At 37.9% G+C, this 12,994-nt stretch overlaps 1 protein-coding gene across 2 annotated transcripts in view; it reads left to right on the forward strand.

The window, feature by feature from the left end:
• Window positions 1–332: 332 nt before the first annotated feature.
• Window positions 333–12,994, forward strand: part of EIF2B3 (eukaryotic translation initiation factor 2B, subunit 3 gamma, 58kDa) — a 236,212-nt gene continuing 223,550 nt past the window's right edge. Inside the window, exons 1-2 of one of the 2 annotated variants that reach the window (XM_006898998.1) lie at window positions 333–484; window positions 9,818–9,963. In XM_006898998.1, the coding sequence (XP_006899060.1) occupies window positions 337–484; window positions 9,818–9,963 (294 nt within the window). In that variant the 5' untranslated portion in view covers window positions 333–336. The remainder of the gene's footprint in view (window positions 485–9,817; window positions 9,964–12,994) is intronic. The other variant, XM_006898999.1, reaches the window with a different exon arrangement.

Raw genomic sequence — 12,994 nt, forward strand, 5'->3', positions numbered from 1 at the left:
ATTTACTATATTTGTCTTCTCTTCTTACTTGTGAGCAGCTCAAGGGCAAGAACTAGAGTTTTGTATTCATTCGTCTTCTATGCCCCCCCTCCAGACTCTATCTAAGTGTTTATATCAGCCATGAAATATAAAGGAGATATTTATACTGCAGCTAAGAGCATTTCATACTCTAGTTACTAGATTTCATACTCTAGTTACTAGAATAACAAGTAATACATTTGACACAGATATCAGTACCTAAATCAAAAAGAATTAGTACTATATGTTCTTTGATTGTTGGTACATGTTTCTTTTTTTCCAGTTAATTATTTTTCTCTGTGCTTACAGTTTGTAAAAATGGAATTTCAAGCGGTAATCATGGCAGTTGGAGGAGGATCTCGGATGACAGATCTGACTTCCAGCATTCCCAAACCTCTGCTGCCAGTTGGGAACAAACCTTTAATTTGGTACCCATTGAACCTGCTTGAGCGTGTTGGATTTGAAGGTGAGTTGTGGCAATAAGATGCTGTTATAAAGCTTTTGAAGTGTTGATACCTATAATTTGTTAATATTATGAGGGTCAAAGAAGATGAATGAGAATAGACTAGGACTCAAATCTGTTTGACAATTAGCCTCTTTACATTATGAAGATAAGTGTACACTATTTCTGTGTGAGAGAAGTTGAGAAAATAGCATTCATTGCTACTGTTACAGAGCTAATTATCACAGTGATCCAAGAGAAACTTAGTAAGGGTATTAGAAGAACAAATTGATAATCCAGATGCTTCATAGTTGGTATTTCTTATTAATCTATTATTGCTTGGTAATATTTTAAACTCTATTGAAGCTCAACATCAAGAAAACAAAAGATTCTCACCACTGGACCAATTGGCAGCATCAGTATGGATGGTGAAGAGATTAAGATAGCAGTTTTAGTTTACTTGGCTCCATAGTCAACACTCTTTGTACCAGCAGCAAGAGACAAATTGCATTGGGGAAGTCAGTTGTCAGGGACTTCTCCAGAGTACTGAAGAGCAACGATGTCAGGCTGGAGACTAAGGTGCGCCCAATCCACTCTACAGTCTTTGCAGTTGCGTGCTATGAATCAGAGAGTTTGACAGTGACTAGGGATGATAGAAAGAGAATTGATGCCTTTGAACTGTGGTGCTGGAGAAGAGTGTTGAATATACTATGGACTGCTAGGAGAACAAACAGGTTTGTCCTGGAGAGGGTGAAGCCATGCTGCTCCTTGGAGTCAATTATTCTGAAACTTTGTCTGACATACTTTGGGCATGTTGCAGGGAGGGACTGGTTCTTGGAGAGGGACATCCTGCTTGGGAGAGTGGAAGGGCGGCGTAGGAAAGGAAGACCCTTGATGAAATGTATCGATTCTGTGATTGAGGTGGTGAGAGTGAGTGTGTTGGAGACGATGAGGTTGATACAGGATAGAGCAGGGTTTAGGGCTCTTGTACATAGGATTGCTGTGAGTTGCAGTGACTCAACAGCACATAACAACAAGAGGGTACAAAATTTAAAAAAAAACAATTTTAGATCTTATTTCTAGAATCTTAAAATCTAGGGAAGAGATAAACATGTAAGTGTAGTGCTGTCAAGTCAATTTCAATTCATAGCAGCCCTGTGGGATAAGGAAGACTATCTCAGAGTTTACTAGGTTGAAATCGTTAAGGGACCATATCACTAAGTCTTTTCTCCCATGGAGAAATTGCCAGCCTTTCATTTAGCAACCACTTGCTTAACCATTGTGCCACCAGGAACCCTTACATATGTAAATAAATATCTGCTATTTAATGTGATAAATGTAATACATACATTGTAACTACTTGGGAGAAGTATAGAAAAGTTACTGTTTTATCTGAGGGAATCAGGAAGTTTCACAGGATAGTGACCCTTGAAGTGAGTCTTGAAAAGTAAATTACCAAATTGACCAGTGTGGAGAAAATACTCCTTGCAGAAGCAGTAACATATAGCGGAGATCCAGAGGAATGATCAGCGTAGCATGTTCTGGCAATTGCTCTTTATTCCATGGGAATGTAATAGAAAGTGTCGAGGAGTGGACAAAGCAAGAGAGATAAGCAAGGGTTATATTTTGAACAGCCTTGGATTTCCTGCTGAGGAATTTAAAATTTTTCCCCCCTTGAAAAACTCAAAGACCGATTGCCATACCATCAGTTCTAACTCATGGAAACCCTCCATCATGGTTTTTGAGGTAGTAAATATTTATGGGAGGAGTTGGTACATCTTTCTTTCACAGTGCACCTGGTGGATTTGAACTATTGACTTTTTAATTAGCCTTCTACATGTGCACTATACCACCAAGGCTACTTTTTTTCTGAAATCAGTGATAAACCAGTGAAAGGTTTACACAAATGTATGATAAGGTTAGATTTATTAAACCTTAGAATTTTCACATAAATTTCATAGTTCTTTCAACAAAAAATGCTGCTGGAATTTTGAATATTATTACATTGAATGTAGATTAGTGTGGTAAATTTCACACCTTGAATTTGAATTTGCTAATCCATGAGCATGATATACATATCTCCACTTATTTCAGTCTTTAATTTTAAAATTTTTTCTAATTTTATATTTTTTAATGGATAAGTCTTGTGTGTATTTTCTCATTTTACCTCTACTTAGTTTATGTTACTATAATTTGTATTTTTTAAAAACTATATTTTAGTGTTTTGTTGGTACTACGTAAAAAATGCAAATTTTTTTTTTTTAACATTGATCTTATATTCTACAGCAGAGCTCTGGTGACTTAGTGGTTAAGGAATTGTGCTGTCAACTCAAAGACACGTAGTTTGAATCCACCAGCTGCCCTGAGATTGAAAGATGGGCAGCCTCCTGCCATGAAGTTTAAAATTTCTGAAACCTGGCTAGAGAGTCAGCTATGAAATGATTCTGATTTGATGGCAATGAATTTTTTTGTATCTTATAACTTTTAAAATTTCACTATTGTTAATTCTAGTAGCCTTGTGTAGATTTATACAATGTGATCTAATTGAAGTGTTTAGAATATTTCACTTAGTAAATTAGAATATGCCTTTTTTTTAAGTGCTTTGTACTTGTATCAAGATAAACCATATTTTTGGAAATACCTCAAAAGCATACTTCAGCAGACTTCTTATGGTTAAAATTATATGAAGTATAGTCCCTGACCACAACAAAATTAAATTAGAAATCATTACTAGAAAAATATCAAGAGAATTCCAAAGTATTTGGGACTTTAGGATAAGATGACAGACTCGACTAATGGCAGTCCAGACAGACTCTATTCAGTGAAGACATCAGAAAACAAAGATAACTGATACAGATAATACTATTTTTTGCTCATTTAAAAAACTCCGTTTAATTAACTCATAAGCACATGTGGTGTTTTTTTAATGGGTTCCTTGAATAGCCGTCTTCTTTGGCAGCTGCAACTGCTTCTTGCAATTGCTCATGGAAAGGGCAGGGATGAGTTACCTATCTGAAGGAAATGAAGTTGCAGATTACCATCTCCTGAAGAGTCAAAAGGAGAACTGGCATTCCAGGTCCCATAAACCCTACTCCAACCCACAAGAAAGTAACCGCGTCAGGAGCCACTGCTCCATTTTGTTGTCAATCTCTTGTTTCTGTCTTCAGCGATGCTAATTCAAATGCCCTTACCCCTGGGCAGGGTTACCTTTGCTAATGACAACAATGTTGGAGAGCCTAGTGGCAAAGCTGTGACTTTTGAAGTCCTTCACATATTACTATTGTTATGTGCAGTCAAGTCACTTGCAGCTTGAGGACGGTAATCTTCAATATGTATTGAAGACTAAAAAGAGTAGACAAAAAAGTAGATCACCAGTGGGCCAATTGGCAACACCATAATGGATAAAGAAGAGATTGAAGTTGTCAATGATTTAAACTTGCTTGGTTCCACAATCAACATCGTTGGCACCAGCAGTCAAGAAAAAGATATATTGTACTGGGAAAGTCTCCTGTTAGGGACCTTTCCAGACTATGGTCTTCACAGTTACTTGCTTTGTATCAAAGAGCTGGACAATGAATAAGGATGACAGAAGAATTGATGCCTTTGAGTTGTGGTTCTGGGGATGAGTCTTGAACATACCATGGACTTCCAAGAGAACAGGTCTGTCCTACAGAGGGTCAAACCAAGTTGCTCTCTGGAGACAAAGATTTTGAATCTATTGTGGCCAACTGACTGGAAGAGATCTATATTTGTTCCCATCCCAAAGAAAGGTGACCCAATTGAGTGTGGAAACTACAGAACAATATTATTGATTTCACATGCAAGTAAGATTCTACTGAAGATTATCCAAAAACGACTGGAACAGTACATCAACAGAGAACTGCCGGAAGTCCAGGCTGGGTTTAGAAGGGGTCGTGGTACTAGGGATATTGTTGCTGATGTTAGATGGATCTTGGCTGAAAGCAGAGAATACCAGAAGAATGTCTATCTGTGTTTCATTGATTATGCAAAGGCATTTGACTGTGTGGATCATAACAAACTGTAGCTGACTCTGAGAAGAATGGGAATCCCAGAACATTTAATTGTGCTAATGTGAAACCTATACTTGGACCAAGAGGCAGTCGTCAGAAGAGAGCAGGGCAACACCGCATGGTTCAAAATTGAGAAGGGTGTACGCCAGGGATGTGTCCTATCTCCATACCTTTTCAACCTGTATGCAGAGCAGATTATCCGAGAGGCTAGGCTCTATGAGGAGACGCGTGGCATTAGGATTGGTGGACGATCTATCAACAATCTGCGTTATGCAGATGACACAACCCTGCTCGCTGAAACTGAGGAGGACCTCATGCACTTACTGCAGATGGTCAAGGACTGCAGCCTTCAGTATGGACTGAGGCTCAATGTCAAGAAGACAAAGATTCTCACCACTGGACCAATCAGTAGCATCAGGATGGATGGCGAAGAGATTGAGATTGTTCACAGCTTCAGTTTGCTTGGCTCCATGGTCAACACTCTTGGCACCAGCTGCCAGGAAATCAAAAAACGTACTGCGATGACAAAGTCTGCTGTTAGGGACCTCTCTAAAGTACTCAAGAGCAACGGTGTCTCTTTGGAGACTAAGGTGCGCCTGATACAGGCCATGGTTTTTGCAATCACTTGTTATGCATCAGAGAGTTGGACAGTGACTAGGGAGGATAGAAGGAGAATTGACGCCTTTGAGCTGTGGTGCTGGAGAAGAGTATTGAATGTTCCATGGACTGCTAAGAAAACAAACAGATCCATCCTGGAGAGGGTTAAACCAGGCTACTCCTTGGAGGCAAGGATTCTGGGGCTTCGTCTGACATACTTTGGACAGGAGAGACAGGTCCTTGGAGAGGGACATCATGCTTGGTAGGGTAGAGGGACAGCACAGGAGGGGAAGACCCCCTATGAGGCGGATTGATTCAGTGACTGGGGTAATCAGGATGGGTGTGTCAGAGGCAATGCGATTAGCACAGGATAGAGCAGGGTTTAGGGCTGTTGTACGTAGGGTCGCTATGAGTCGCAAACGACTCAATGGCACATAACAACAACAACAACAACAACAACAACAACAACAACAACAACAACATTGGAGGCAAGGATTCTGAGGCTTTGTCTGACATACTTTTGTCATGTTGTAAGGAGACACCAGTCCTTGGAGAAGGACATCATTCTTGGGAGGATGGAGGGCAGGTGCAGGAGGGGAAGGCCCTCAGGGTGGTGGATTGATTCAGTGACTGGAGCAATCGTGATGAGTGTGTCGGAGACAATGAGATTGGCACAGGACAGAGCAGAGTTTAGAGCTGTTGTACATAGGGTTGCTATGAGTTGCAAGCAACTCGGCGGCACATAACAACAACAACAACAACAACATCTCACATACTTTGGGACTGGTCCTTGGAGAAGGACATCATGGGAAGGGTGGAAGGACAACCCAGGAGAGAAAGACCCTGAATGAGATGGATTAACACAGTGATTGGGGTAATAGGGGCAGGTGTGTCGGAGACAGTGAGATTGGCTCAGGATAGGACAGGGTTCAGAGCTATTGTACATAAGTCACTGAGTCACAGATGACTTCACGGTTCATAACAACAACATATTGGATGGGAGGGAGGGAAATTCTAAAATTTAATTGTGTAAATTTTAGATGTAAATTTTTCGTAAGTATTTGGAAATTAGACCACATACTTCTACATTAAAAAAATTCCAAGAGATTTAAAAATACTTTAAAATTATTGAAAAATTAATGAAATTTGAAAGATATAGCAAAAGTAGTATTTTGAAGAAATTTTATAGCATTAAATGCATATATGGGAAAAAAGAAATGTCTCAGATAATGATTTAATCTTCTACTTTGAGAAACTAGAGAAAGAAAAGCAAATAACTCTCCTAAAAAAAAAATGAGTAGAAATAAATAAAAACCAATACCTTGGAAGAAAATTGTTAATACCATGAAAAGCACATTCTTTAAGAAAAATCAGTAAAATTGTTAAATCTCTTGTGAGACCGCTCAGGAAGAAAGTATAGACAAATAACTAATAGTAGGAATGAGGAGACCACACTATCGATCCAATAGATATTAAAAGTACGTTATTGTTGTTAGGTACTGTCAAGTTGAGAACCACTCATAGTGACCCTATGAAAAACAGACCTGAACCCTGTCCTATCCTTGCTGTCTTCAACATCTCTGATACCCTTGAGCCCATTGCTGCAGTCAACCATGCCAGTCTATTCTGTTGGGTCTCTTCCTTTTTTTCACTGACCTTCCATCTTTCCAAGCATGATTTCTCTTTCCAAGGAACAGCATCTCTTAGCAGCATCCAAAATATGAGTGGTGAAACTTCATCATCCTTGCCTCCAAAGAGCACTCTGGCTGCGCTTTTCCGAAGACATACTTGTTTGTTCTTTTGGCAGTTCTTGGGATATTCAGTAATCTTCTCCAGTACCACAATTCAAAGGCTTGGATTCTTCTTTTGTCATCCTTAGTTATTGTCTAGCTCTCAGATGTATAGCAAGCAATTGAGAAGACTATGGCCTGGATTAGGTTGACCTTAGTCTCTAAACTGACTTAGCAATACTCTGGAGAGATCCTTAACAACAGATTTCTCCAGTGCTACTGGTCATTTGCTCTCTTTACTACTGGTACTAAGAGTGTTGTTTGTGGATCAAATCACTGACAACCTCAATCCTTCTCCATCTATCATGATACTCTCTGCTGGCCCTTGTAGTGGTAAGAACCTTTGTTTTCTTGATGTTAAGATACAATCAATATTGAAAGCTTCAGTCTTTGACCATCTGCTGCAGACACTTCAAATCTTCCTCAATTTTAGCAAGTAAGGTCATGACATTTGCATAATTTAGCTTGTTCATGAGTCTTCCTCCAATCCTGATGTCATAGTCTTCTTCATAAAGTCCAACCTCAAGAATGATCTGCTCTGAATATAGATTGAAAAAGTATGCAGAAATGTTACATCCCTGACACACTCCTTTCTTGCTTTTGAACCATGCACTGTTCCCTTGCTCTGTTCAGAAAACAGCTTCCTGATATGATAAAGGTTTTTCATGAGCACAATTAGATGTTCCAGGATTCCCATTCTTCTCAATGCTAGCCACAATTTGTTGTGATCCATACAGTTAGATACATGCCTTTTGTACAGTCAATTTAACACAAATAGACATTCTTTTGGTACTCTGTCCTTTCAGCCATGATCCACCTGACATCAGCATTGATATCCCTAGTGTCATGGTCTCTTCTAAATCCAGCTTGTATTTCTGGCAGTTCTCCATCTATATACGATTCTAGTTGTTTTTAGATGATCTTCGCCAAGATTTTGCTTGTGTGTGATATTAGTAATATTTGATAATTTTTACATACTGTTGGACCCTGTCTTTTGAGAATGGGAATAAATATGTATCTCTTTCAGTCAGTTGGCAGTATTTTTAGAATTCGTCCTACTAAGATTGTTAGCACACTATTTATAAGAAGTCTCAAGTCAATGCAGTCCCAAATGCTTAACTGCCTTTTATAAGTCCATAGTTTCTAACATTAACAGGTCCATCCATGGCTTAGTTCTCCAATTCCTCTATGCTTCTTGAGTTCAGTAATTTGCTAGAAGGTCTCCCAAAGATGCAGTCCCATCAGGAGAATGACTCATATGACCATGGGTTTGCAGGCTGTTTTTGGAGAAACTAGGGAGTGAGAGGCTAGGATCCTGTTGGTGATGCAGGCCGGGATGCTGTGTCCTAAGTAAGCAGTCCACAAGAGAAAGCATGTAGCACTGAGGTCCTGTGAGCTTATTTAAGTCTATAAGAGGATGGGGTTTGTAGTTCATCCTAATTCTCTCTCCTTAATAAAATAATTACTTCAACATAAAATAAGCAATTAATGATAGGCTAGAAAAGACATCTGAATGATAAACCTTAGACAACCGGAGCCAGTTACCTGTCCTCTAAATTTTCTGGTACAATCTGGTGAGCACATCCAGGGCTGTTGATTGGAATATTTCAATTGGTATCCCATCAATTTCTGGGCCTTATTTTTTGCCAATTCCTTCAGAGCAGCTTGAATTTCCTCCTTTATTGTCATTGGTTCTTGATCATATGCTACTTCCTGGAAATGTTCTCTGTCAGCCAACTCTTTTTGTTTATTGACTCTGTATGTGTTCCTTTCCATCTTTTGTTTATACTTCCTAGATCATTCAGTATATTGCAACTCGCGGCTTGGATTTGATCTTCAGTTCCTTAAGCTTAAGAAATGCTGAGCAAAATCTTCTCTTTTGATTTTCTGACCGTTAGATGGATCTTAGCTGAAAGCAGAGAATACCAGAAGAATGTCTATCTGTGTTTCATTGATTATGCAAAGGCATTTGACTGCGTGGAAAACAAACTGTGGCTGATTCTGAGAAGAATGGGAATCCCAGAACATTTAATTGTGCTAATGCGAAACCTATACTTGGACCAAGAGGCAGTCGTCAGAACAGAGCAGGGCAACACCGCATGGTTCAAAATTGGGAAGAGGTTCTAGTAGTGGCACAAATCAAGTTACAGAGGGAAGGTGGTTCTTACTCACTCACTCAGCATAATGTTCTCCAGAGTCAACCACTTTGAATAATATTGCATGAGTTCCTTGTTTTTCAATGCAGCATAGTATTCCATTGTGCGAATATACCACAGCTTCTCTATCGAGATTGTTTTAAAAGTTAAGTGAGAGAGTGTGTGTGAAACACATTGAAAGGCTTGATAGTATTAACTACTATCACACTCAGAAACCAGCCTAATCTAATAGAAACACTGAAACTTCTATCCAGTTAAAAGAGAAGTGCTTTTTTATTAAATTAAATGTTTTTTTATTAATGATTTTTAATGCAGCATATATAATCTTTCACAGCATATTTTTTCCATTTATTCCCCCCTTCATTCATTGTTGCACATTTTCCTCCCTACCACCTCTCCCTCCCCCAGTTCATTTTTCTCCTTGAAGAAAAAAAAATTGTTTCATTGTTATACAATCTCCCCCCAGTCCACAGTCCACTTTAATATGCTTTTCTTTTTCTGTATCTTGTCATGAAAATAATACCTAATCCTATATTCCTTTTTAAACCGTTTTCTCCCTCATCTGTTTCAATGCAATATACATTATTTATCCCCTTTTCTTAGATCCTCCCTAACTCTGATGTCAGTCCCATTTTATAACAGTGACACTCTGCAGTACTTGTCCTTTTGTGACTGAGATATTTCACTCAGCATAATATTCTCCATGGTCATCCATTTTGTATAATATTTCATGAGTGGTGCTTTTTTAAAAACAAAATTTTATGTTTTGCTTTTACACTATAGAAGTCATTGTGGTTACAACCAAGGATGTCCAAAAGGCTTTGTGTGCAGAATTCAAGATGAAAATGAAGACAGATATTGTGTGTATTCCTGATGAGACTGACAAGGGAACTGCAGATTCTCTGCGCCACATATATCCAAAACTTAAGGTAAAAAAAAATAATTAGGTTTTATTGAAGATGAAACCTTAATATCTTATTTTTTCATAGTGCATTATAATTTACAAAATTATTTTTTTAAAAAATTAAATTTTTGTATGATCTTTTATTGGTAATAGCTTCAACTGCTATTTGGTTTGATTACTACTAAAGATTTAGACATTCAGTCAAATACTAGTTTCCAGTATTTATTAGTAATAGTGCATCTTAATAAAAAAGATCTATTTCAAGAGAGTACATTTATAAGAGGTTCATGAACCAGCAATTAATTAAATAATTTAGAAAAATTAATATATGTTGATTAAAGTTAGAATAGCAGGTGGCTCTGCAGGTGGAAGATTAACTGAAAAGAAGCACAAGGACCTCATTATGTTTTTTAAATAATTGTTTCTGTGCATCTTTGCTTTTCTTCTATTTTCTTTCTTTTTTCTGTTTACTTTCTTCTTGTTGAGTACCATGGAGTCAGAACCAATCCATAGCTGACCCTCCAGCAGGTTTTTAGAGGCAATTAATCGCATGGGAGGAGATTGCCCATCCTCTTCCCACTGAGCAGCTGGTAGATTTTAACTATGGGACTTCAGAATTGCAGGACAGCTTCGTACTACTAGGCCACCAGTGCTCCCTTTCTATATAAGAATCTTATTCTAATATCATTGTGATCTTTTCTTTCTTTCCTGTCTTGTTAATGATCTTTTGCTTTCTTCATGTATGATGCCCCTTTTTAAATGTGATTTGAGTGAAAGTTTACAAAGCAAATAATTTTCACCCAACCATTCATGTATGTTTTATTTTATAACATTAATTAGAATTGCGTTGTTGTTAGGTGCAGTTGAGTCGAATACAACTCATAGCAACCCTATGAACAAAAGATCTGAACCTTGTTCTATACTATGCCATCCTCACTTCCTGACACACAAGAGCCCATTGCAGCAATCTTGCAACAATTGGGTCAGTCCACCTGATGGAGGATTTTCCTCTCCTTTGCTGACCCTCCACCCTTCCTACCATTAAGTCCCTCTTCAAGGAATAGCCCCTCTTAACAACATGCCGAAAGTATGTGAGGTGAAGCCTCATCATTCTTGCCTTCAAGGAGCATTCTGGCTGCATCCTTTCCAAGCAATATCTGTTTGTTCTCTTGGCCGTCCATGGGATGATCAGTGCTCTTCTCCAACACCACAGCTCAAAGGCATCAATTCTTTTTCTGTCATCCTTATTCATTGTCCAGTTCTTAGATGCAAGTGATTGGAAAGACTATGGCCTGAATCAAATATACCTTAGTCTTCAAACTGACATCATTACACCTCAGTAATTTGGAGAGATCTCTAACTGCAGATTTTCCCAGTGCAATATATATATCCTTATTTCCTGACTGCTGGCATCACGGGTGTTAATTGTTGATCCAAGAAAGTGGTACAGCACTTGTCTGTAAATTTGCTATACTAAGATAACTTGGGGTTGCTGTGCTACTGGTGTATCAAATGCCATAAGGGTTACCCATGGTGGACAGATTTTGGGGGAGCTCCCTGATCAAGACAGACTAGGAAGATAGGTTATCTACGTCTTAAATAACAGGCCCCTATGAACACTAAAGGAATGAGGGTAGTTAGTGTAGTGTAGTGGTAGAGCCCAGATTGGAAGTCAGTTGAAATGAAGAAAAACAATAAAAAAACAACATTTAATATACTTGGAATATGGAATGTGTATAGCTTGAATGTGAGAAAACTGGAAATTATTAGAAATTAAGTGGAATTCAGGAACATTGACATACTAGGAATTAGTGAGATGAGATAAAATGAATCCGCTTTCGCCACTTTGAATCACGTAATCATACGGTATGCTATATTGGAAATGAAAAACAGAAGAAGAATGGTATTTTATTCATAGTAAAAAACTCAATTTCAAGTTCTATCCTGAAATGCAATGTTGTGAGTAATAAGGTAATATCTATAAACATACAAGGAAGACTTGTTAACATGACTATTACTCAATTCCTACATATGGATCCAAAGAGAATGAAATTGAGAATTTTTACCAAATCTTACAGTCTGGAATTGACTGAACATGCAATCAAGATGCATTAATAATAATTGGTGACTGGAATGCAAAAGTGGGAAACAGAGAGGAAGGAATAGTAGTTGGAAAATACGGGCTTGTGATAGAAATGAGGCTGAAAATAGAATGATCAAATTTTGTGTTTTCAATAATTATTGCAAATACCTTTTTTAAAGACACAAATGATATCTTTACACATTAATTAGAATGCCTACAATATAATCACACTTTTTTTACTTCTTCTGTAAATATGATTTCCATTACTCTTTTTATATCTCTCTAAGAAATGAACAGGAGATTTCAAAGGACAACTCAAGAAGACAGAGCAAAGTGTTTTGAAAGAATGTGCAGAGAGCTGGAGCTAGAAAACAAAAGGGGAAGAAGTCACTTCTCATTTCATGAACTGAAAGAACTGAAAAACAAACTCAGGTCTCAAGTTACAGTACTGAAGGATGCCAGAGGCAAGATACTGAATGATCCAGGAAGCATCAAAAGAAGGTGAAAGGAATACATTCAGTCACTGTACCAAAAAGAATTGGCTAGCACAGAACAATTCAGGAAATAGCATATATTAAGAACCATTAATGATTAAAGAAGAATTTGAAGCTGCATTAAAAACATTAGTAAAAGATAATGCCTCAGTGGATGAATCAGTGGAATACCAATTTTTGTGTTTCAGTAAACAGATGTGCTCACCAAACTATGCCAGGAAATTTGGAGTAGAGCTACCTGACCAATCAACTGGAAGGGAGCCATATTTATTCCCATTCACAAAAATAAAGATCATCCAACAGAATGTGGAAATTACATAACGATATCATTAATACCACATTCAAGTAAAATTTTGCTGAAGATTTTTTTTTTGTTATTAAATTTTATTAGTTTTAATGAATATTTACAGGGATTTGGGGTTTTCATTCCTTCATTGCTGCACCATTCTCTCTACCCTCCTCCCCAGTTTGTTCTTCTT

This window comes from Elephantulus edwardii, unplaced genomic scaffold (assembly GCF_000299155.1).
Source record: "Elephantulus edwardii isolate Elephantulus edwardi_28Jun2011 unplaced genomic scaffold, EleEdw1.0 scaffold00243, whole genome shotgun sequence".
Lineage (NCBI taxonomy): Eukaryota > Metazoa > Chordata > Mammalia > Macroscelidea > Macroscelididae > Elephantulus > Elephantulus edwardii.